The sequence below is a fragment of the Talpa europaea genome (genome assembly GCF_964194135.1).
Source record: "Talpa europaea genome assembly, chromosome: 1".
NCBI classification, from domain to species: Eukaryota; Metazoa; Chordata; class Mammalia; order Eulipotyphla; family Talpidae; genus Talpa; species Talpa europaea.
The window spans coordinates 148,508,231-148,532,606 of record NC_140073.1 but is presented as its reverse complement, the minus strand read 5'-3'; the positions used below and the strand labels follow the sequence as shown (position 1 = coordinate 148,532,606).

Below are 24,376 nucleotides of genomic sequence, written 5' to 3'. Positions count from 1 at the left end.
TCCTGGCCGGGAGGAACCATGAAGTGGCATTTCCCCTTCTTCCTCGTGGCCACCGTGACCCTGCCCTACGTCTGCTCGCAGTTCAACTCTCTGGCTCTGGAGGAACTAGGCTCCGACACCGGAATCCAGGTCTTCAACCAGATCGTCAAGTCCCGGCCTCATGACAACATCGTGGTGTCCCCCCACGGCATTGCGTCCGTCCTGGGGATGCTCCAGCTGGGGGCCGACGGCAGGACCAAGAAGCAGCTCACTACGGCCATGAGATATGGGGTGAATGGTGCGTACCCCGTGCTCGGTGCTCCAGCGGGCAGGGCTGCTGGGGGTCTGCATCTTGAGCTTCCATGCTGGGTCTTCCCCAGCCCCAAGCAGCCATCTTTGCAGCCAGCAGGGGCTTTGCTGCGGCCCTCTAGGGTTCAGCGCCACCTCCTCTTAAAGGGCAGATGTGTGGTGCTGGAAGTTATGGCAAGTGGACTCTGGCCTCTGCTTTGTAGCTGTGGGGTTCTGGGTTTGTCACTCGATCCCCAAATCCACAGCTTTCTCACTGCATGCTGCAGGGGACAAAGCATGTGTTATAGCTGTGAAGGGGCTTTGGAGACCTGTAAGCTGGGGAGCGGGGCAGTGTGGCTGGGGAGTGCGCAGGGAGACTTGTGGATGGCAGTGGGCATGTGGAAGCGCCTCAGGTGAAAGTGCACAGATATGCACACGCAGAGCCCAAGCTGAGTGAGCCTGGGCTGTGCAGCCGCGTGTCATGGCCCATCCAGAAGCAACGTCCAGGTGGAGATAGTTCTGTGGTCACGAGAGACATTGCCACTGGCAAAAATGGGGGATGGCACCCAGGACTACCCTGTGCATTGTTCATATGGCTTCCTGTGAATCTCTGTTGTCTCAAAATAAGCTGACACACCCCAAATTTTCTTAAGTAAAGCCCAGTGGAAAAGATTTTGTTGGCTTGAAAGCAAGCCCCGTTTCTAATGACCTCTAGTAACCTAGAGGTCAGACTCCTGGCCCCACTGCTTTGCTTCTTGGGTTTTCCCACTCAGGGTCGCCTGGCGCCCTGCTGTGTGCCCACCCCATGGTGGCTCTGAGCACAGCTCTAGTCACATCTTGGTTTAGTGACTTTATTGGAAAACCAGGGAGTTTTCCTACCAGGTTCCTCTATCCTTGCTGGCTGCCAGGTTCCAGGGAGCTTGACCTCTGTGCAGCCTCCAGCTGGGAGGAGAATACAGGAGATTTGTGGGCTCCCTGTCTGGCTCTGTCCACCCCTGTTCACTGAAGTCGGGATGCCCAGGAGTGCCTTGTGCCTCTGCCCTCCACTGAGACATGGCACTGGATGTCCATGTGAGCCTGCAGTGTGTTCACGTGATGGAGACATTAAGGGATAAGGACTTAGACACCCTGTCCTGCCCCTTGCTTGGAAGTTCAGAAAACTCCTGGTGGTTTACAGCTTCCTGGTGAATCACCACCAGAATTGGCAGCCTTTCCTCATGCCCCCCAGGCCCTCAGCCAAATCGATTCCAAAAGAGCAACAGGGTCTTTGTGGTTCATTTTATGCAGTGTTTGCACAGTTCTGATGATGCTGGCCTGCTGGCAACGCCTCCCCGCAACCCCTTTCTTTGTCCAAATTGCCAGCGGTGGATTGTGCTGTACATTGTGCCTTCAGTTCCCAGGACACACTCGTTTCTCACCACCCTGGTTTGGGCTCAGCCTCTGAGGACCCACGATGGTGATGTTCTTGTTGCGGATGGAGGCAGGATGATTTTGGGCTGAGGGGGAGGGTCTGTCTGGGGATTTGGTAGAGGCCTTGTGACCAGAAGGGGCCAGAAGGCCGTATGACAAGAAGGGCTGGACAGGGATGGGGGTCAGGAGAGGCTTTGCCCAGGGCTGAGCCGCTTCTGTGGCCCAGTGGCGACTCCACCTGCACTTACTTAAAGAGACACTGGCCGGGCACAGGTGGGCTTTCTGGGAGACCAGCAAGGTGACAGTCCAGGCGTCATTTTGAAAAGACCCCAAGCAAGTAGACGGACCTGCAGTTTGAGCTCTCTGTAGAAACACATTTCATCCTGGTGACTTACTTCCTGTTCCCTGCTCTAAAACTAAATGGAGCATGTCTGAATGGCCGTGTAAAGGAAAGCTTACATTGCCATAAAATTAACTTTTTGAGCTTGATTCCAAGTAAAAATCACATCGTGCTTGGATGGTGGCACATGGTGATATTTATGGTCTTTCCAATGCTTGTTTTATCCATTTTCCCCTCAACAATGGAAAAAAGAAATTGCATTGCTAAATCTTTGGTGAGATTAGCACTTAGATTGCTAAGGAAAAGGTGTGGAGGAGTCGCCCTCTGGTTTACCCCTCCCTGGCTGAGTCCTGGGGCAGCTGCCAGGCCCTGCTTCTCACACCCAGGGGTCTCTGGGAAGCTCTGGCAGTGCCTGGAATGTGCCTGCTTTAGCAGATGTTTAAGGGCTCGCCATGTTGTACTTCATTTGCCCCCAACCCCCTTCTTATCACAGGCCACTGAGAAAGCGGATGATTTAGCTCTTGTTATCCCTCCTTATCTCATTTATATGTTCTTATTTGACAAACCAAATAAAAGACTTTTTTTTTTCATCTTTTGGACCTTTTCGTCTATGGACAGAGGGCAGAGGGTTGTGGGCGCTCTGGTCATGGGTGTGGGGTGACGCCTGAAGGGGTGCACACTCACCCCCCCCCAAATCACACGCCCTGGTGAAAACCACCTTCCCCTCAAATTAAAAATCATAATGAATAACTTTTCCAAATCCTTGTGGAAACGCTGCTGCCTCCTCTCATCCCCCCCTCAGGCGTTGGGAAAGTGTTGAAGAAGATCAACAAGGCCATCGTCTCCAAGAAGAACAAGGACGTGGTCACCGTGGCCAACGCCGTGTTCGTGAAGAACGGCTTCAAGATGGAGGCGCCCTTTGTGACCCGGAACAAAGACGTGTTTCAGTGCGAGGTCCGCAATGTGAACTTCGCGGATCCAGCCTCCGCCTGCGACTCCATCAACATGTGGGTGAAGAACGAGACCCGGGGTGAGTAGGGGCTTCCTGGGCTGGGTGCTGCACCGCGGGGATCATAATGCGTGTCTGCAAGGCGGGCACCGTGAGGGCTGGGCCGGGGCGAAGGGGTGCGAGGCCCGGGACCCTGACTGTGCTCCTCCTGCAGCCCCCGGCCCTAGGCCTCCCACATGTGGGGTTTTCTCCTGGGCCGCGAGCTGCAGAGCAGAGCACAGCCCCCAGGGTCTTCCTGCCTCGCTGCCCGCGGCCTTGCCTCTGCGCGACCCTGTTATTCTTGCTTCCTGCTTTCATGTCTGCCATCCCCTTCACCTGGCAGGTCCTCGGCCTGTAGGCTTCGGGATTGCTCTCTCTGCTCTCCATCCTGCCTCTGGCTTCTGTCCTTGGCGGAAGTTGCTGCCCCTCTTGGAGGCCAGCTGGCTTTTTCTCTGCCCCTTCCTTACAGCCTCTCCACAGGACCTGATGGTGTGTCCTCCTGTGCGCCCTTGCTCCCCCCACTGGGGAGAGTTTGCCCTCCCTGTTTTAACCCTGTAAACCTGTCAGCTAGAGGTCCTGGTAGAGACACTCAGGAGGAGCAGGAAGACCAGAGCCCAGAGGAAGTGTCAGCTGGAAGCGCAGTGGGCTGGGGACCCTTTTCACAGACGTAATAGGGAGGCCAGCAGTGAGGCCTCAGCATACCCACGACCCAGTGACCCAAAGACCAAACTCGGGGAGACTCTGGCGTGTGAGGTTGTGTTCCTGAGTCATCAGCGTCAGGCTATCCTGGGCCCTGTGCTCAGAATGCAAGTCCTGTTCTGCATGAAAGCAGGTTCTCCCTCCCTTGGCCTCTGCTGCCACCACCAGACTGTGTGCAGGCATGGTTGCCAGCCGCTGGAGTAACTAGTGGGGAGATGGACACAGAAGGCCCTGGAGGGTGGGGGGGTGGGGGCAGGCCCTTTGGTGAGCCCACAGCATCCCTTCTCGCCTGGGATGGTGCCATCCAGACTGCCTTCCTGAAACCACAAAATGTTCAGGAAACCAGCCCGTGTGGGGGAGGGGGGCTGGTGGTTTCCGGAGCCAGTGATGGCAAGTGGAGGCACTCAGTTGCCGTGTGGCTCTGACTGTGGGCTGCCACCGCACCCCCCTTCTTCACCTCCATAACAGTCATCTTAAGTCACATGAGCGGCCTGCACCATCGAGCAGCTCTCAGAGCACTTGAGCATGCGTCCTCAGAATCAGCGGCTCCCTGCCTCTCCAGGGAAGGGCCAGCTGAGAGCTTCTCCAGCCTGCACACCCTGGCCCCTGTTTGTAAGCAAAGATGTGGAATACGCTCTTGGAATGGATTAATCACTTATGCAACCTTTGAACACATACACCAAATTTAAAAAAATAAATAGACTGTCAAACTGTAATAAGAGAAAAAACAAAAGTCATTTATGTAGGTAGTTCCACAGTTCAGCCCTCGGGGCCCCTGCACCTGAGTGCATAACAAAGCAGTGGTGTTCTTGGAATAATTGTGACCTGACAGCTCCAAAAGCAAGAGCAGAAGAGGTGTTTGTGCACCGGAGACATGAAGCCACCAGCTGCATTCCCTGTGTTGCAGTCGTTTCTGAAACGGTGCAAACCTCTTGGTAAATTTCCAAACCAAGTTAAATACAGGTGCCCTTCGATTTGCATGGGGTTCACATTCCTGGCAAATTCAGCGTAAATATTTATACTCAAAAAAAATTAATGCAAAAAAAGACACTTTGTGTTTAAATGCAAAAAAAGAGTGAGGATTCAGACACCCGAGTCTGGATGCCCTGAATATCCTGTGGGTGTTGGGAGACAGGGTTCTCTGTGTGTTTTGAACATCGCTTGGCAAGTCGCATCTCTGGCCACTGCCCACTCAACCAGAAAGGCTCCCAGCGATTGATTGCCAAACGACCCCCTTGGGGTGAAGTGCCCCCTGAGAGATACTTGTGCACGTGACCAGGCTCAGAGAACTGCCGTGCAGAAGACTGCCTCTTCCCTCCCGGGGAGAGGGCACTTCCTGTCCCGCAGAAGCTGGGAGAGCCAGCAGCAGGCCCTGTCCAGCCAGCCTGCCCTGCCCCCTCCCCACGGCCTCAGCCTGTCCTGCACACACTCTGTGCTCCAGCCACGTGGCCTCTGTCTGGTCGCAGGCCCCCAACATGCATCCTGCTCCCCCATTCTTTCCTCCTCTTCCCCTTATTGAAGCCTGTTCACTCATCGGCAGCACGTGAAAAAGCAAAGGTTCTGAGTTGAATGTCAGTTCTGCCGCTTACTGGCTGTGTAACCTTGGGCCACTTACTTAGCCTCTCTGGACCTCAGAGTCCACATCTATCCCTACTAAGTTATAACAACATGGAGGTTGTTGTGGGAACATAAATACGATAATAGCAATAAACACACAAAGCATGTAGCAAAGTGCTTTGCTCTGAGCAAATGTTCCACAAGTGTGAGTTATTTTTATAGCTATCAGCTTAAGTAACCTTCCTCAAGGGACCCGTCCCTCCCTGACCCCGCTGGCTGGATCAGACGCCCCTTGTTATTTGTTTGCACATCCTGAGTTCTTGCCCTTCAAGGTCGCTACGACAGTTGGGGCTTTCCTCTTTTCCAAGACATTTGTGTCTGCCTGCACCCGTGTCTAGTCCACCGCTCTTGGAGGGCAGGGTTCATTTTTTGGTTTATTATTTTACCCAGTAGAGTCCCTGGCACATGGAAGTGGGCATCCAGGAGGGGCCGAGCAGGCGGGTAGAGGCACGTGTTGATGGCAGTTATTGATGGTAAACTCTGCCCATCTTACTGTTCTCTCTTTAGCCTTGTGTAGTTTCATGTTCCCTTATTACAGTTTCGTTCCTACCAGTGGCGACGATTAGCTTTATTTATCTCAGCAAGAAAGGGCTGAAGAGATTCCTTCAGACATTTATTGGGCGCTGACTGTATGCTGAACACAGAGCTGGACTTGATTTAAAAAAAAAAATGAAACAATGACCCGGTCCTGGCTCTTGTGCAGTTAGTTCATGGCTTACCTGGGAGAGATGAACGCATGACATTTGGCTAGAATAAAGTCGGGGGTGGGGGTGATGGTGTTCGGCTCTGGGTTCAGGAGGCTCTTGGGGGTGGGAGGGAGGTCGGAGAAGGTGTGTAAGAAGAGGAATGCATTGAGCTGTGCCCTAAAGACCAGCTGGGCTTGAGCTGGGTAATGTTCGCAGCACAGGAGAGAAACGACATTCTGCATCAGGACTTGGGTCTAAGGAGCTTGCTGTTGCTGGAGCACAGAGTTCTATCTTCTATTCCCCGGGGACGGAGTCTGTTCCCAGAGGCAGCCTTGTAGTGAAGGGATGGCCATTTATTTATGATGTGTTTTCCTTCCCAACCTTATGAAAGGTGGCGTGGGCGCCCCCTTGTGTAAGTAACGAACAGTGATGAAACTTACTAAGTGGTGGCGAAGCCGCCTCCACCAGGACTCATTTAAAGGCTTGTTTATTGTACATTGACTCTTGCACTTCATTAAAAGGACTCCGAGGTCTCTCTGCTGAATTAGACATTCATAGGCCTTCAGAAAACATTGGTTTTACTCTCACCTTTAAACCTATTATAACTTATATTTATATTACTCATTACAATTTCTTTTTTTTAAATATGCTTAGGCTAAAAGCTACAGTGAAGTAATTTTTTTTTTAAAAGATTTATTTATCTATGCATACAAGAGCCGGGGTACAGGCCAGATATGCAGGGGGGTGAGAGGATTCACCAGAGACGGAGTGGGGAGCAGAACAGGCAGACTGACTGAAATACACTGCTGAGGGGAGCAGTGGGGGAGTCAAGCGAGGTCAGCTGCGCCATGTGGGTTGCTCCCTGGTGGGCTGGGGATCGAACTCGTGCTGCAGAGGCTGCGAATTGCTCTTAGGTTGCGTCTTAACCCCCTGCGTCACCAGGGAGGCCCTGTACATTGAAGTAATTTTTAATAGTTTTGGGTAACTAGTGATCTGTCTTAAAGCACATGCATATGCACGCACACGTGGAGTCTTCAAAGACTAAACAAACGGAACCTAAAAGAAAAACCAGAGCTTCAAACACCCATAGCACTGCAGAAGACTCTTCTTTCTGGCCTCAAAAAGCATCCAGAAGCTGGAATGGTTGTGTTGGCTCCACTGTCCCATGAAGAGTATTTTCCTTCAAAATTAGAGACTGTTTCTTTTTATTCTGTAATATTGGCACCTAGCTCAGTCCCAGTTTTCATTAAAATTCTTCTTTGGCTCAGAGACCTGGAGATAACCATGAATTCCAAACCAGCACCCACCATTTCTAAAGTTTTAAGAGAAATTGAGCCTGTCCCTTGATAACATCACACGGGCTGCGGTAGTCCTTAACTTTTGACTGGGATTAAATCATCCCAGTGTCTCCCAACACAACAACACAGTAGCTGCTTCTCCGTGGGAACCCACAGCCCTTCCCGGAGTCCTGAGTGTCCTTTAGTAGCAAAAGTGGGGAAATCAATGATTAATCCAGAATTACTTACTAGGATGAGGAACATTTTCTGAAACATGAGGCTAGAGGGAAATAGTCATAAAAGAACTTCTTGATGAAAAGTTTGGCAGTCTCCAGAGGCCCTCTAAAGTCTTGTCTGGTTCTCTGATTATAACTTGCCAGCTTTCACGTTTTGTGAGGAAGAAACCAAGAAGAAACAACCCATGTTGTCCGAAAATTTCCCTTGAAAGTCTTTTTAAAATGTCTTTGCTTTTTCACTTGACATGCTCAGCAGTGACTTTGCCTGTCCTGAGTCTCCCCTCTTCTGTTCTTTGACATCACAGGCATGATCGACAACCTGGTCTCCCCAGACCTGATCGACGGCGGGCTCACCAGGCTGGTCCTGGTCAATGCTGTGTACTTTAAGGGCCTGTGGAAATCACGGTTCCAGCCCGAGAACACGAAGAAGCGGACGTTTGTGGCGGGCGACGGGAAGGCCTATCAGGTGCCCATGCTGGCCCAGCTCTCCGTGTTCCGCTGCGGTAAGTTGGCACTCAGGGAGGCCCTGCTCTAGAAGGAGCCAGCCACAGAAGGGCCCTCCGTGGCTTCTCTGTGCTCCAGAGCAAATCTGACTTTCTGTTTCTGACAAAGGGAAGGGGAGGAGCAGGCAGGATTTTTGAATAGCTCAGAGAAAGTCTTTGTTTTCTTTTTTTTTTAAGAATTATTCCTTTATTCTAAGATTTTTATTTATTTTACTTATTTTGCACAGAACTGGGATGTAGGCCAGAGGTGTGGGGCGGGTGAGAAGGTTCACCAGAGACAGAGTGGGGAACAGAACAGGTGGAGCTACTGAATAACACTGCTGAGGGGAGCAGTAGGCAAGACAGGAGAGGTCTGCACCATAGCCACATGTGGGTTAGCTCCCTGGCCAGGGATAGAACTCAGGCTGTTGCAGAGGTAGTGCTGAGACTCAATCCCCAGGCCACCAGGGAGGCCCATACAAAGTTATGTATTAATACATGACACATATAGATTCTTAGGTTGAAAATTTTAAAATGAAAGGGCAATTCACAAAATAAATATAAACAGGCATTAAGCCTATGAGAGGATTATCAGTTCTTCACTAGCCATCTGGTGTTACCAAATTAGAAATAAAAGTAAAATGAGATTTCTTCTCCATTGATTAGATTAGCAAACATTATGGAGATTGACAAGACTGTTTGGCTCTGGTGCAGGGCGGGTAGGCGCCTGGGAGCACTGAGGTTTGGGTCTGCAGAACTTCCTCCAGCCCTTGACCCAGCAGCCCCACACCAGGGAATTTATACTCTAAGGATCATCCCACACAAGCACAAAAACAGAAGCCAAGCACTTAACATATAGCAGAGCATTCATCATCATTAGATTTAGAAAGATGCCAGTTCACCTCATGTGTGTAAAATACTTTCTCTGTGTTGAGATATCTGCAGAGAGTGCTGGAGGATGTCCCATAAAATGTTAACAGTGATAATATTTCAAGTGATTACTTCTCTCTATTGGAATTTGAAAAAATTGTAATCATCATGTATCAATTTTATAGTGGGGGGAGGGGTGGGGGGGATCCATTTCTGCTGTCACTACCACAGCATAGATAACTAAGTCAGGTGATTGTTTTTTAAATCTGGTTTCATTAATGCACTTACAATACAATTTAAATTAATCTTGTTTTCCCTCTGAAAGTTAGCCCTATTGTCTCCACTTTATCCTGAACAAATGGGTCCCACATCCAGCATACATTTGTTAGCGTGAACATTTTCCCAGCCTCATTCTTTAAACTAAGGGATGACTCAGGTGAGGGACACAACAAATAGTCCCTTTCCGTCTCACTTATCATTCACTGAGCTTCTGGATAAAATTTTGTCATTCACCCAGTGCATTTTTGAAAAGGATAATAGGTATTTAAAAGCCCTGGGGAACATTATCATGCTCAGTGACTGAGAATAACAGAAGTTTTCTTGCGCCCAAAGCCCATGCCCACTCCCCATCACACCCCAGCCCTGCCACACCAGGAAGATTCATCAGACGCTGGCATGCCCACCAGCTCACCTCCACAACAAGGCTGTTTTATTTCAGCCCAATCCTTGTGCTTGTTCTGCATGCTAATAATAAAATGTATATATATATATGGAAGGGTGCCTTTATCACTGTATGTCGAGTCTGTGGATGAAAAATAGTAAACGAGTTAGTAAAGACTAAGATGCACGGATTGCAGAGACATCCCATGCTACATTAAAATGTCTGCACAGGAATGAGACATGCATTTCTTGAGTATATAGTATATTCCCTGACTTTGGCAGCTCCTCCATGAAGAACAGATTTTTCTGACTATATATGTGTGTGTTTTACAGAAAGTAATACACAAAATTAGTCTTGTCAAAGATTCCCACACTAAAGCTACAGTGATCCGGTCTGTTCCCTTGGTCTCCCCTGATTCAGATTTTCCTTTCTCTACCCTCTTCCATCCTTCCTTCCAGCCTGTGGAGGCTTCATTGTGGGCTCCCTCTCCCTGGCTTTCTGTTGGGTTAGTTTGGGGAAACCAGCAGGTGATAGGGTAAGAGCTTGGGGTCCTGCAGTCACCTGCAGTCACCAGGGCCGCTGCCTCCCTCCGCCAGCAGGGGGTGCCCCAGAGCCCCTTCTCTGAGTTACCACCCCTCCCCCACCCTTGCCAGCTTCAGGCTGGCAATGGACATGGGGTGGGGATGATCCTTAATAGTGCCTTCTGTAATGTACTTTATAAGGAGCCCCGTCACTAAGCACTATTTAACGGAGCCACTTTGGTGTCCTGTTGTTTCCTGTGGACCCTGACTGACCTGCAGTGAATTCAGAACAGCCCACAGCAGGCCCCTCCTTGGCCTCTAGGGTTCTCATCCCCTCTCAAGTAAACACTGAGTGTTTGGTGCCATCCCTTGACTCTCCTTGCTGTGCCGGCCATTGGGTCTCTACCGAGTGGCCTGGACTTGGCACCCAGCTCCTCTCATGGCTGTGGAGTCCGAGGATGTCCCTTCGCGCTGAGAGGGCAGCCTGTCCTGTGGCCGCCCTGTGGAAAACCCCGCTGCGTGGGCGGCCCCAAGCAAGCCTTTGTGACCGCAGGCCCCTGGGCCTCTGGGCAGGTCACTGTCTCCCGCTGTCTCCTCCCGGGCTGGGCTGCCCCACAGCCAGGGCTCAGGGCCTGCAGCCCCGCTGGTCAGGCCTCCTTGTCTGGTGCCTCCCGGACCTCAGCCGGGCCTGACTACTCTTGGTGGCTTTGCCAGAACATTCCTTTTCCAGTTACATGTCTTCCTGACCTGTGCCCCAAGATGTTGGCAAGACCTCTGAGAAGACTCATGTGGTAGTGTTGGGAGAGGGCAAGAAATAGAAGAGATGTGGGGATGGCCGTCTGACAAATGTCCCATAAAACATAAGCGCTTTGAGGACAGAAACATTCATTTAGAAAAAGCCTGAATTTTTTTTTTTTTAATAGAAGGGCATTTCATGCTCACAAAAAATCTTCAAATACAGTGACGGCAGAAAGGAAATGTCCTCTAAACACATCTCAGCATAATGACCCCTGATAATGGCTGCATCGAATACTTAATCATGTTAAATATTGAAAGTATTCTCTGAATTTACAGGACAAGAAGGTTTTTTTTCTTAATATATTTCTTACATCATTTTTCATTTTTGCACAATGTATGCATTTTCATCTTGGTTATATTCCCCATACAATTGCACCCTCCTTACTTTGACCCCAATCCCTCCTCTCCCCTCCCCCCACCATAGTGTGTCTCTGGTTTATAGTTGCTTGTTGATTTTGTTTTTTCCTTTATTATAGTTATTCTTTTTCCTGGTCCTTTATTTAGGTTTTCTAGATTCCTGCTATGAGTGAGACCATCTGGTATTTTTCTTTTTCTTTCTGGCTTATTTCGCTGAGCATGATCCCTTCCAGCGCCATCCATGTTGCTGCAAATTGCATGAGTTTATCTTTTTTCATTGCTGAGTAATATTCCATTGTGTATATATACATTTCCAAGAAGAGTTTTTAATGTTACAACAAGTGTAGCCACTTCCTCCCTTGTAGGATAAATTCTGCAGATTAGGATAGGAAGCAAGAGAACCCTAGGGGGCTCTCCAGGAAACTGGATCATCCCCAGACCATTCACAGAAAGTCCTAAATTTCCACAGAAAGTCCTAAATCTCCACATTGATCTGGGCCTGTTATTTCCCATTAAGGGTTTTGTTCATCACCTCAGGGATCCACAAAAGGTTCACCACGTCCTCCCTGAAGGGTGGGAGGCAGAGGAGGCTCCGTGGTCCCCACATCAGGGTAATCATGGAGGAGGTGAGGGCTGGGCTCCAGCCATTGGAAGCACAAGTGGCACCCGGGAGAGGTGAACTGTCCAGTGGGGGTCAGAGGCTGGCTGCAGGCTGGCCGGCTGTTGTCAGTGTGCCTCACCCATCAAGGACTAGGCCAGTCCAAGCTGGCCTGCCTGGTGGAGCAGAAGTGACCTCCCTTCTCTCCCACCTGATAATCTTTCATTATCCCCCCAAGTCCCCCCACTCATCCTTCTCATCAGAACAGTGAAACAGGTTTCTGTTTCATGTCCAGCAACAGTCAATTATTAACTTAATTATTCATTCTTACACTGCATCATTTTTATTGCGGTAACTGGTCTACCACGTGTGTGTAATTAGGGGGGTGGGCTCCACCTCTTCAGGTGTATGGCACGACAGCACGTCTTTATGGACTCCTTCCCCCATTGCAGTTCCTAAAAGCCAGCTCAGCCCAGGTGAGGACGTCATCGTGTTTCCTCTAACCATTAAAGGACACGTCGGGAAGAGACTGTCTCCCCCAGCTTCCCACTGATGTGTCAGTTCCTGCTGAAAAGGAGGCTATTTTATTACTCAGGGTGCAAGGAAAGATGAGGTTCCTGTCGTTGACAGGACAGAATCGGGGTGAGGGTGCTGAGGTGAGGCCTGGACACCAGGTCACAGAACCTGCAGTAGGATGGGGAGCAGGCCACACTGCCCACCCCGTCAGCCACCCCTCCCCCCTCTGATTCATCAGAGCTCAACCTTGTTCCTTAGCTGTGAGATGTCTTGAGTATTTGCCATCGGATCAAAGGGTTTAAGCTCAGATTCTTTGCGGACATCTGGGACAGCCCCAGCCAACCTGTTTTCCTGACTTCAGAGCGCCCCATGTGGCCATGGTGCCTGCATAGATGGTGGCCAGGGCTCCAAAGCGTCCCAGGATAGGGGTCCGCTGTCAGGGGTGTTTTAAAGCTGGTGTGCCTTCTGGATAACTTTGGAGAAATGTGTGTTGCACCCATTCTTGTGTTTTTCTTGGTCGCACAAGTGCTGAAAAGTCTCTGAAAGCTCTAATGACAGTCACTGGCTTGGGTGAGATAGGAGTGGAAGGTGGGGTCGTGAAGAGTACTGAGTCTGAGTCCTGCCTTGTGCCCCTTGGCTGCCTGCTCCTCGGCCAGCACCCCTCCCCAGCCCAGCATCCCCGGGGGAGGGGGCCCTCCCCGCAGTACAGCCAGTGTCCCCTCTGCTGGGCCTTGTTTCCCTAATGGTAGCCTTTCCACCTGCGCAGTCCATCTGGGGTCCTCCCTGGTGGGGCACAGCTGATTCCAAGTGAGAGGAAGTGGTCGTTACATTCCTGGCCAGGGTGGACCCTAAACCCCTGTTTAAAAAAGTTGTACCAAGCAGAGTTAGTGGGTCTATTAAAGAATCCAAGCTGAGGGCTCAAGCCAGGGATAGACTGCAGAGAGCTCTGGGAAATCTGTGGGAATTCTGAGCTCAACATGAGAACATTATACGTTCTGCAAGGAAATGCCCTGCCATTTTCAAGGATTTTGCAAAGTTCAGGCAGGTGTCTGCTTAATGTATCTATTTGATGTTTCTTATGCACTGAGGAAAACGGGGGGGGGGGGGGGGTGTTAAAATGTACCCCATCTATTTAGAGCCATATGAGCTGGGACCTGGAAGGTGCAGCAGTGCTGTAGACCTTGACGTCTGTCTGTGCTTGAATTTGCTGAGTTACTAGAGACAGTTTTGCTGTTGCTGACACAGCTTGCTCACAAGGCCTTTCCATTCTTACCTCTTTGTCTTGTGCCCTGGGCCCCTTAGACCAGGAGAGGGGTACCCTTTTAACTGTTGACTTTAGTTTACACCGTGGACGCTGCTTATTCCCTCCGGCCTCTTCACGTGCACACGTGAGCTCAGCCAAGGACCCACAGAAAGGAAGCTCAGATTCCTGCTTCTATGATAAGGGTGAACTTCTTATAAAGCACCACGTCCCGAGTGCCTGATGAGCTGGTTAAACTCCACTCGGCAGAATTACGGTGATTTTAGCGATGCCCAGCAGCATTCCGTCAAGACATGACTTAACAGGAGAAAGAGTCCTTTACCAGAGAAGGAAGAAATAAGTGCCCTTTGTCGTCCTGAAGAAGCTGTGTTTGGGAAAGGAATGTTCTCAAACTGAATTGCTCTCTTCCCACTGAAGCCACCCTGGTGTCTTCCTTTGAAGCTACCATTTCTGAAAGTCACTGGGGAAACTCTGAACCTCCCTCTGATTCCCTTAGGGTCAACGAGCACCCCTGGGGACTTGTGGTACAACTTCATCGAGCTGCCCTACCACGGGGAGAGCGTCAGCATGCTGATTGCGCTGCCGACCGAGAGCTCCACCCCGCTGTCGGCCATCATCCCGCACATCAGCTCCAAGACCATCGACAGCTGGATGAGCACCATGGTGCCCAAGCGGGTACAGGTTGTCCTGCCCAAGTAAGTGCCTTTCTCTCAGAGAGCAATGGGAGCCCCCCAGTAGCAGCCCTTGTTCTAGGGAGCGACAGCAAGAGGCTGACACAGGGCACATCATGGCACCTGTTTCATTTTGCAGAAATTGCATGGTGGGAACATAAGGTCGTGCCTCTTATATGGTAGGAGAATAATTAACGGGGAAGGAGAGACGAGGCAGCTTGGTCCCTGAGCCACCAGGAGGGCTCTAGCTCCTTAGGCCACAGGAAGGGCTCTTTACATATCTCACTCTATTCAAAAGACTGAAAGGTGCCCACAGACCTTCCTACAGCTGATGAAAACCCAAAAAGTCTAACCGTGCTCCCTGTGTTCTGATAAGGAGTTCAGTTCAGGTACTCCTTCAGTTGTAGCTGGAAATGACTTCAGACCAAGGTCCGGATCCTAGGTGGTCAAGATATATTTTGAAGTCAACCAGGCAGGATTCTTTTCTTTTTCTTTCTTTTTTTGCAAAGAAGAACTGGGGTGTAGGCCAGAGGTACAGGGGGGTGGTGAGAGGATTCACCAGAGATAGAGTGGGGAGCAGAACAGGTGGATCTACTGAAATACACTGCTGAGGGAAGCAGCAGGCGAGACAGGAGAGGTCTGCCGCGCCATGTAGGTTAGCTCCCTGCCTGGGGATTGAATTCAGTTCATGAAGGAGATAACAATGAGACTTACCCCCTAGGCCACCCGAGGCCATTCAGGGAGACCCAGAATCCTTTCCCTCTCTTCGAGATTTGATTGACATATAATATTGTATAAGCTTAAGGTGTGTGACTTAATCATTCGATGTATGTATAGACTGGAAATAGATTACCATAGTAAAGTTAGTTAACACATCCATCACCTCACCCATTTTTTGTGTGAGAACTTGAATTCTACTCTCTTCCAGCTTTCAAATACATGATACAGTACTGTCAGCTGTGGGCTTCATGTTGTGTATTACATCCCTAGACCTTACTCATTTTATAACTGCAAATTTATACTCTCTGACCACCTTCACCCATGTGCTCCACTCTCACCCCTACCTCTGGTAACCACCAATCTCTCTTTTTAAGTTTGGTTTCCTTAGTTGTCACATATAAGTAAGATCATCTAGTATTTGTCTGTCTCTGCATAATGCCCTCAGGGTTCATCCATGTTGTTACACATGACAGGATTTCCATCTTTTTATGGCTGAATAATATTCCACTGCACTATAGGCTGCATTACTTTGTCTGTTCATCCATAGTAGACACTTAGATTTTCCATTTCTTGGCTGTTGTAAATAATTGTGCAGTCAATATGGGGCTACAGATATCTCCTCAAAATACAGATATCATTTCCTTCTGAAATATACCCAGAAGTGGAATGGCTAAATCCTATGCTGTTTCTACTCATTTTTTGAGAATGCAACATACTATTTTCCCCCAGGCAGAATTCTTGCATTAGTATCTGGTATAGTTTTTCTATTTATAACCTAAAAATATAATAGACGTGAAATTTGAGCTGTTATGACTTCAGACCAAGGAAAAAGTCATCAGAAATTCTGTCTGAATACTACATTTCTAACAGGCCAGAAAATGATTTGTCCAGATCTGTGAGGGCAGCATGAATGTCCCCTTTCTGTGAGTTTTTCACCATTGTTCTGGGAGTATCCAGGGATTTTCACCACTCAGGCTCAATGGTGGTGGAGATACCTACTAGTTCTAATAGCTTTTCATTCTCTAGTCACTGAGTTAAACGATCAGAGCAGTGAATTAATAAGTACTAATAATCCTTCCAAGATTAATTTTTATTGTAAAATAATCCTTTATGCAGTCAGTGCTTGATATAAATGGATAATATAGTGACATTGTAAGTGAATTGCGATTAAAATGGCAGATTACCATTTTAGCTGTTCCATGATGGCAATCTGCTCCCCAACCCTTGCTGGTCTCTCAGGATGAGATGAAACCTTATAAAATATCCTTTGATGATAGTTTTAATAACAGACATTTTACATATGTGGGGCCACAAGGTCAGGTAGCCTGCAGCTAGTCAAAACCCTTATTATATCCAAAAATAATACCATATCACCCACTCCTAATATTTGTCCCTATTTTAAGATTGAAGTGCTTTCAGACTCCCAACAGGAACTAACAAGCAGGAATGTATCTTCTCTCTTTCTACCATCCCCAAGCCAGTAAGCATGGTGGTTCCAGAACCTTGCCAACCCCCTGCCTGTCCCCACTAACAGAAAAGAAAGTGCTTCCTTCTGTAAGTCCTGGAGACCCACCCTCTGTTGCTGTGCACTGCTTGCTTATCAGCCAAGGTTTGCAGAAGGGCTGTTCTCTGTTCACTTGGACTTATATCTTAGGATTAAATTGTAAGATACAATTTATGTATTTTTTTCAGTTTTTTAAATTTTTACTGAGATAACATTGGTTGACAGCACTGTGTATGTCTTAGACTGGTGTTCAGAATGTGCTTACAGAAGAACCTAGTTGTAAAACCTGTTCACTGAAACAGATTATGTCCCTTTATATCATTTATAGTATCATGATTTTCCCCTATTTTCTGCTTTTATGGTAGGTTCACAGCTGTAGCGCAGACAGACTTGAAGGAGCCGCTCAGAGTTCTTGGCATCACTGAGATGTTTGATCCATCAAAGGCTAATTTTGCAAAAATAACAAGTATGTTCAATTTAAAACATATTTTTTTTTTTTTGGTCATTGCTTTAACTTTTATTTCCATTTACTTTTTGCTGATCTTAATCCCTGGCCATACGTTTTTATTTTTTCGGTATCTTCTGGGACCCTTTTTTTCCTCTGTGCAGCCTCCTCTTCTGGGTTAGGGACAGTCTTTCTGCTCTTTTTTAGGAAGGACTTTCTCAGTGTGGCAGAGAGAGCTCATGCCTAGTAATCTCAAATAATATCAATCCCCAGAAGTCTGAGTAAGATTTTTCTTTGCCACGGTGTCTAGGACAAGCTGGCATTATACCCTTTTTGCCTGCCAATCTCAGGACCTTTTCCTAGAGTTATGTTGAGTGACCTGTCCTCTTTGTTTTTAGTTTAGAGCACAGAAACTTCCTTCCAAGGAAATGTGGCTTCAACTCTATTTGTGCTCCATTTATTTTTCCCTTTGAGTGATAAGAAATTAGTTCATTACTGACTTTGGTTGCTTGCTGATGAACTCCTAGTCCTGTCCTGCATGGACGTGTCTCCTGGGTGGGACTGCAGCTCCATGGACTTGCTGATGCGCTCTGGCCCTGTCAAGCACAGCAGCAGCAGGAGCGGGGCCTGAGCACCTGTTTGAAATGCATGCTCCAGGGCCTGACCAAGTGTGCAGAGTCCGAATCTTCATCTTCACCAGATTCCTCAGCCCCATAAAGTTTGCCCGGCAGCTTCCACCTGCACTTGCCCTTCAGGGTTATTCTCTGTAGCCCAAATGCTAATCGGAGCTCACACGAGCTCAGAGGGAGGACCAGAGGCCTGGATTCTCCTGAGAAGTTCTCTTAACCCTGCAGGTGACTTGGTCCTGCCAATGTGCCTCTCAGTCACGATGGGTCACCTTGGAGCCCAGTGTAAAACCAGGCGACACAGTAGTCACTGTTGCCTTTGCATTCAGACCTGTGTCCCATCGAGGCATTAACTTCCATTTGGGTCCCCTTGACCTCAGCCCCCGAGGCATTGCTGGGATAGCCAGGATTAGCTGAGTGGGAGAGGGAGTTCACCCAACTGCCTTTGCTGGTCTGGCCCTCCACAGGCCTCCGCTTCTCTCACTGATAACCCGTGAGAGGAGCGGCTTCTTTTGTGAAAAGTTCTGCCGCTAACTAGCCTTGTGATGTGGGGGCAGATTTCCTAACACCCTGGCCTCAGTTTCCCCGTCTGTAAAAGTCCTCTGACACCCTGACTGGAACTGACCTTTTGTAATTGAAAGTTAACAGCATTGGCTTGCTTCCAGATCTCTGGGCAGCCTTTTCAAAGCTTTTGGCCTCTTTTTATTTCACTTGATCAAATTTTTAATGGTCGGAGTTGGGGTGACTGGGGCCAGGAGTGCCTCCTGCGAGGTGACCCCGAAGTCCACTTGGCTTCCGTCACCGGCCATCTGCCGGCACTGTGGTGTGAAGGAGGTTACTTCCCATCCAAGCCGACAGCTTGCCTCTCAGACACACGGCTGTTTCTGTTTTGTTTTCTGGAAACAGGGTCAGAAAACCTTCACGTTTCTCACATCTTGCAAAAAGCAAAGATTGAAGTCAGTGAAGACGGAACCAAAGCTTCAGCAGCCACAAGTAAGGCTTGGGTCAAGAGGTGGGGCTGGGCAAGGGCCTGGGCTGGGGCCTGGGCTGGGGCTGGGCTGGGGCCTGCATGGGGCTGGGTTAAGCTGGGTCTGGGTCTGGGTCTGGGTCAGGGACTTGGCTGGGCTGGGGCCTGGGTTGGACTGGGGCTGGGGCTGGGGTCTTCCTGGGGCTGGGCTGGGCTGCGGCTGGGCTGGGCTGCAGCTGGTGCTGGGACTGGGCTGGTACTGAGCTGGGGCTGGGCTGGGGCCTGAGGTGTGAAAAGAGTCACAGGCGATCTGAGCATAGAGAACACTGCGCCCGGTCAAACTGTCACCTCAGGTTCTGCCCCGAGCCCTAGCCTGAGGGTGGCAGTTGGCTGACCCCTGATTGCCAGAAAAGCCCTGCCTTCACACTGAAACATGTAATATTAGCAGGGACTAATCAGAAAGTCACCGATCAGGTGAATCCAGGACAAAGTGGAGAACTCACAAGCTACTATTGAATTAGAGCAGGATTGCTGTGAGCCGTCCTTGATAATTAGAACATCCACATCTGCTTTCTCCTCCATGGCTTATGTAATGAAGGAGAAAATGGAATACTCTTAGGTTGGTTTCTTTACCCCCTAATTATCCATATGAGATGGGATGAGTAGATCTAGCCAAACTCCGAGAACTCATAAAGTGAACATCTCAGCTCGCTGGTAACTGGGTCAAATATGCCTGCTCATTAAGAGGTACCATTTATACTCACAACAGGCACTTGATTACCTTCATTTAATTTTCATTCCTTTAAAATAGCATTTAAAGCAGAGGCGTGGAATGAGAGCTTAGAATTTTTAAGCTTTTTTAGGCTTTCTGTATTTTCTAGATGACAATAGTGACGTCTAAAAGTTATTGACCAATTTTGCCAACCAGCGTCCCTATCAGGACAGGCTGCCTAATTTGCACAGACGACATAATTTGCAGGGCCCTGTGCAAAAGGAAAATATGCAACTCCTTGTTCAAAACGTGCTAGGAATCTCAGGACAGCAGCAGCGGAGCACGGCAAGTGGGAATCGCTGTGGCTGCCTCATGCGGCCGCCCGGGTCACACACCTATGAGGCCACCCCGCTGTCTTGCTCTGCTGGAATTGCCCTAACAAGCCAGACAGACTCCAGAGACTTGAGCGACAGAAACTTCCCTCTCTTGCTTCTGAGGTGGGAAAGCCCAAGGTCACGGTGTTGGGAGGACTGGCATTTCCTGCGGCCGCTCTCCTTGGCTTCCATGTAGCTGCCATGTCCTCCTGTCCTCACAGGCCTTCCCTTTGTGTGTGCATCCCTGGCACCTCCCTGCTTATAGGGGCTCCAGTCCTGTTCAACAGGGGCCCCATCTTCTTGACCTCATCTAAAGTTAAAGACCATCTAAAGTTAAAGCTCCTTAAAGACCCTGCTTCTAAGCATAGTCACATTGGGGCTTCAGGTTTCCACTGATGAATTTGGGGGATACAACTCAGACCATAAGAAATGCTAACTTTTCATTTGTTTTTAGTAAGCGCAGTCGAGTGGCTCACCCCGCCTAGCTGAGGATGCCCCTTCAGCCATGAATGCTTTCCAGGGCTTGAGGAAGGGTCTGGGCCATTCGGCAGCATGGGGCAGTTGTGCCTGGCACCTGTGCCTAGTCTAAGCTTGTCAAACCAAAGCCACCATTGACAATCACGGCCAAGTAAGCCTGTCTAAGACCCACGGGCCTGAGGAAACTTACTTTCTAAGACCAGTGTTGACACCAGATGGGTCGAACAGCAGCACAAGGTGGCAGATCCCAAATGAGTGGTCCACACTGTCAGGGTGACGGAAGATTGGACAATATGCCAAGGGAGGAAGGCACAGACAATCGGCTGAGGGGCATGTAGCCTTGATTGAAGAGAGGACTTGGACTGGCTGAAAGGAACAGGGACCTTCATCGGCAAGGAAGGTTGTATCAATTAGAAACAGCTTGTAATAACAGGGACTGAGAGGCAGTGCTTGTTAAGTCACAAACTCTGTTTTAAGAGCTGTAACAGGGTTGATATCACTTAGTTTTCACAAAAACCCTATAAGGAGTAAGTAGGTTTATTAAAGAGGATAATACCGTCAGTGTCAAGGCCTTGCCCGTGCTAGGTGTTTGATAAATGGTGAGCATCGTCCTGTGTTAACTTGGCCAGACCCCCGTGCAGGAATCAAGTGTGTCCTCAAACACACTGGGGAGGAGCCAGCTGCCCGCAGGCCTCACACTGTGTGTGTAACACGCTTTACTTTTCTTCCCCAGCTGCAATTCTAATTGCAAGGTCATCGCCTCCCTGGTTTATAGTAGACAGACCTTTTCTATTTTTCATCCGACATAACCCCACAGGTGAGTGATTCTCCTCTTTCTTCTATTGTTCACCCATTGCCGGAATTCTGGAAGGTCCCCCGCCGTTCTCTCCTAGAGTCCACTCAGTCCCTCGGCCCTGTGTCAGCCACTGCACACATTGTGAATAACATGATCATCCACCTTGCAGAGATGAGGACATCAGGGTTGTGCTTACAGACTGTGAGGGAGTCTCATAAACACCGACAAGACTGTAGGGGTTAATTATTTATTTAACATAGAGCGAGAGCGCAGCCGCCCTTTGGAACACTTTTCACATCTATTGATTTTTTTTCCGTAAATTGATAAGTGCATTAAATTTTGTAAGAAGCTACACGTCTTCAACTTTGTAAGCCCAATTCACTGTCAGGACCTGAAATGTGCGAATTTGGTAGATGGGGACTCTGAGGGACATCAAGGAAGGAAAAATGATAGTTGTCACCCCTTGCTACAGTCACGAAAGATAAGTAAGATTGTCGGGCCTCCCTGGTGGCGCAAGGGGTTAAGATGCAACCTACAAAGCTGTGTGCAGCCACTGCAGCACCAGTTAAATCCCCGGCCAGGGAGCTACCCACATGGAGCAGCAGACCTCTCCCTGTTAGGGGGAAAAGGATGTCCCAAAGCTATTTCCATATAGGCTTTGTGGACTCCACCCCCACCCCAGGCCAAAGCCAAAGACACTGGGAACTCCAAATCCCATCCCCACCAAAGGGAAGGTGGCTGGGACCTGAGGGTGGGGTTAAGCAGCCAGGTGGATAGAAAAGGCAGACACGTGGGCTTTGGGGGCTCTCCATTTTTGGGCTCTTGGCCAGCAGCAGCGTCTGGTCAGCTCTGAGAGAGACTTTGGGGTTTCCAGGTCGTCGGATCGGGTAGGACGCATTAAAGACTTTATTTCCCTATTTTCTCCCTGAGTTGTACCTTTTCCTTATTTCCTTTCCTCTTGTAAATAAACCTTTTATTAACCTTTTTGTGTGTGTCTGTAGTAGAGTATTCATAAGTCCCTTTAAAGCGCGCGGGTGAGGACCCACAGCCAGGAACCCGTTTAATATCGGGGTTGCTCTATAACATCCCGACTCGCCTGCTGCTCCCCTCAGCAGTGTACTTCGGTTAATCTGCCTGTTCTGTTTCCCACTCTGTCTCTGATCAATCCTCTCACCACCCCCGCCCCCCCCCACACACCTCTGGCCTGTACCCCAGTTCTTGTACACATGGATAAATCTTTTTTTTAAAAAAAAAAAGAGGATTGTCTTGATGGAGATGTTAGCTTCACACATTGGTACAGAGTAGAAAGTAATACATTTTATTATCTTTTACTCCTTTTCCATCAACAGCATAGACTCTTTCTCTACCTTTTGTTTCATTGCTTTGCTAATGTGATTTGTGTGCTGCATGGCTGAGCAGCCTAGTACTGTTCCACATGTTACTGTTTCACTTGAGCACGTAACTAATTAAAATGAAATATAATTATAAATTCAGTTTCTGAGTCACACCAGCCACCTCTCAAAGGCTCAATGGCCACATGTGACTGGTGGCCGCCATATTGAATAGTGAAGGGGAAGCCCCTTTGCATCACTGCAGGAAGCTCTGTTGGCTCCACTGCTTGGGTCATAGGTCAAACAAAGCCAAGGAACCTCTCCTTAAGTGTATCCTCCATCTTATTTTGAGGACCGTTTTTCATAGAATTATGCATTGTTTCACTTTACTTCTGTAGGTGCTGTCTTATTCATGGGGCAGATAAACAAACCCTGAAGAGTATACAGAAAAACCTTGCAGAGCAAAGAAGACTTTGCCATGAAGACTCCTTTCCTACATCTTTCATAGTTCTGTTAAATATTTTTGTACATTGCTTTCTTCTTTGAAACTAGTTCTTAGGAACAGAGACTCCACGATGCAGGCATTTCTGCGATGGGATGTGTCCGAGTTGAAAAGGGGCAGGCTGGCTGGAACACTGTACTGAGGGATGACGAGAAAGGCTTCAAAATGTCTCAGAGATTCTTTAAACTACTGAGCGGTTACCTAGGTTAACAACCCTCTTGAGTATTTACTGTCCAGTTCAGGAGTTTTGTTTTGTTTATATGTGTAGCTTTTCAGAAGAAATTTAATCAGTGTAACGAGAAAAAAAGACATTTTATGCTAGCTTTTACTTTTTTATGAAAAGTTATTGGCCATTTAAATTCTTTTTTTTGTTCCATCCAAAGTCTTGATAATAGTAAGCATTATTTGGGGGGTAGAAATAGCTGAATCTCTAGCCTCTTGGTGTTTTTATGGTTGTTGCTGTTTTATATAATGCATGTATCCACTAAAATAAAGTTTAAAAAACTAATGTCTTGCTAGACAAAGTTTGCTGTCGTGCGGTGTGCCTGTCACTACTGGTCTGTACTCTTGGATTTGCATTTTTGTATTTTGTACAAAGTAAAAATAAAGTGTTATGAGTAGTAAAAAAAAAAAAAAAAACAAGAAAACAACCGTGCCAGTTCTCTGCTACTTGAAATATAGGAACCTTTTCAAAGACTTCTGCCTCTTCTAGCCCTTAGTTAAATAGAAACCTCAAAACCCCTGGCCTCTCCTGCCGTTTTCCTTTAAACCTGGCAATCAGACTGAGCCTACCGCAACACTTCTCAGCTGGTAGCTCATTCAAAGGAGGAACTCTTCCGGGATCCCAGTCCACCTCTAACCTCAGGGTTGGCTCCTCAGGTGAGTGCTAGTGCTGCAAAGGTAGAGATTCTATAGCAAGCACGGAAAGAAGTTGAAGAGTACTGCTGGGTTGTCGGAAAAGCCATAAGGTATTTTTCTGTGTTTTTCAAGCAAAAATGCATCATGACTGTCCCTATAACCCAATAGTACACTTTGGGAATGAGTGGGCAGTGGGTGTGTTTCGTTTTTGGTGACAGGCTGGAGGGTTTGTTTTTTGAGATGACAAGGGTTTTTTTTAATTTTGTTTCTTGGAGAACTTACTCCTAATGTTACCCTTTTTGGTTTGCCTGTTCCCCCCCACACACATACACACATTTCCTAAATATTTGGGTAGTCTTAATCTAAACCAAGAAGGGTTTAAAGCATTGCTTATCAGAACTTGATAGCATGCTTTCTTTAACCCATGAGCTTTGCTTCACACTATTTAACTCCACATTCAAATCACACTCAACATCCCACCCCCTCACCACTCATAATTTTTGTCAGGGGCTGAGTTCTGCTGTTTGCAACTAGTAAATATGGCTGCTTTGGTTAACCACAGGAGAAGCAGGGTAGGGAAGATTGTTTTCCTCATTTAAGAGTGTCAAAAAACTATTCTGAAAGGAAACCTCAGGCCCTTTGTGCTCTCTGGCAAATGTGGTAGTCTAGAGCCAGTGTTAGTGGCTTTCCAGATTTCTGATCCTATTCAGCTACATTGTTTTGAATAGTTTAAAATAGGAATACAACTAGTAGTAATTGGAAAATTATGCACTCCAGTTATTCATTCAGTTACCTACTGGGTACCAAGT

At 48.3% G+C, this 24,376-nt stretch overlaps 1 protein-coding gene across 1 annotated transcript; it reads left to right on the top strand.

The window, feature by feature from the left end:
• SERPINE2 (serpin family E member 2) lies at window positions 1-22,643 on the top strand (the record flags this gene model as incomplete). Its single annotated transcript, XM_084245405.1, has 8 exons — window positions 1-277; window positions 2,820-3,047; window positions 7,826-8,023; window positions 14,081-14,279; window positions 16,845-16,945; window positions 18,457-18,543; window positions 20,814-20,897; window positions 22,606-22,643. The coding sequence occupies exons 1-8, from the start codon at window positions 19-21 to the stop codon at window positions 22,641-22,643; spliced, it is 1,194 nt and encodes a 397-aa protein (XP_084101531.1). The 5' UTR covers window positions 1-18.
• Between the last annotated feature and the right edge of the window lie 1,733 nt (window positions 22,644-24,376).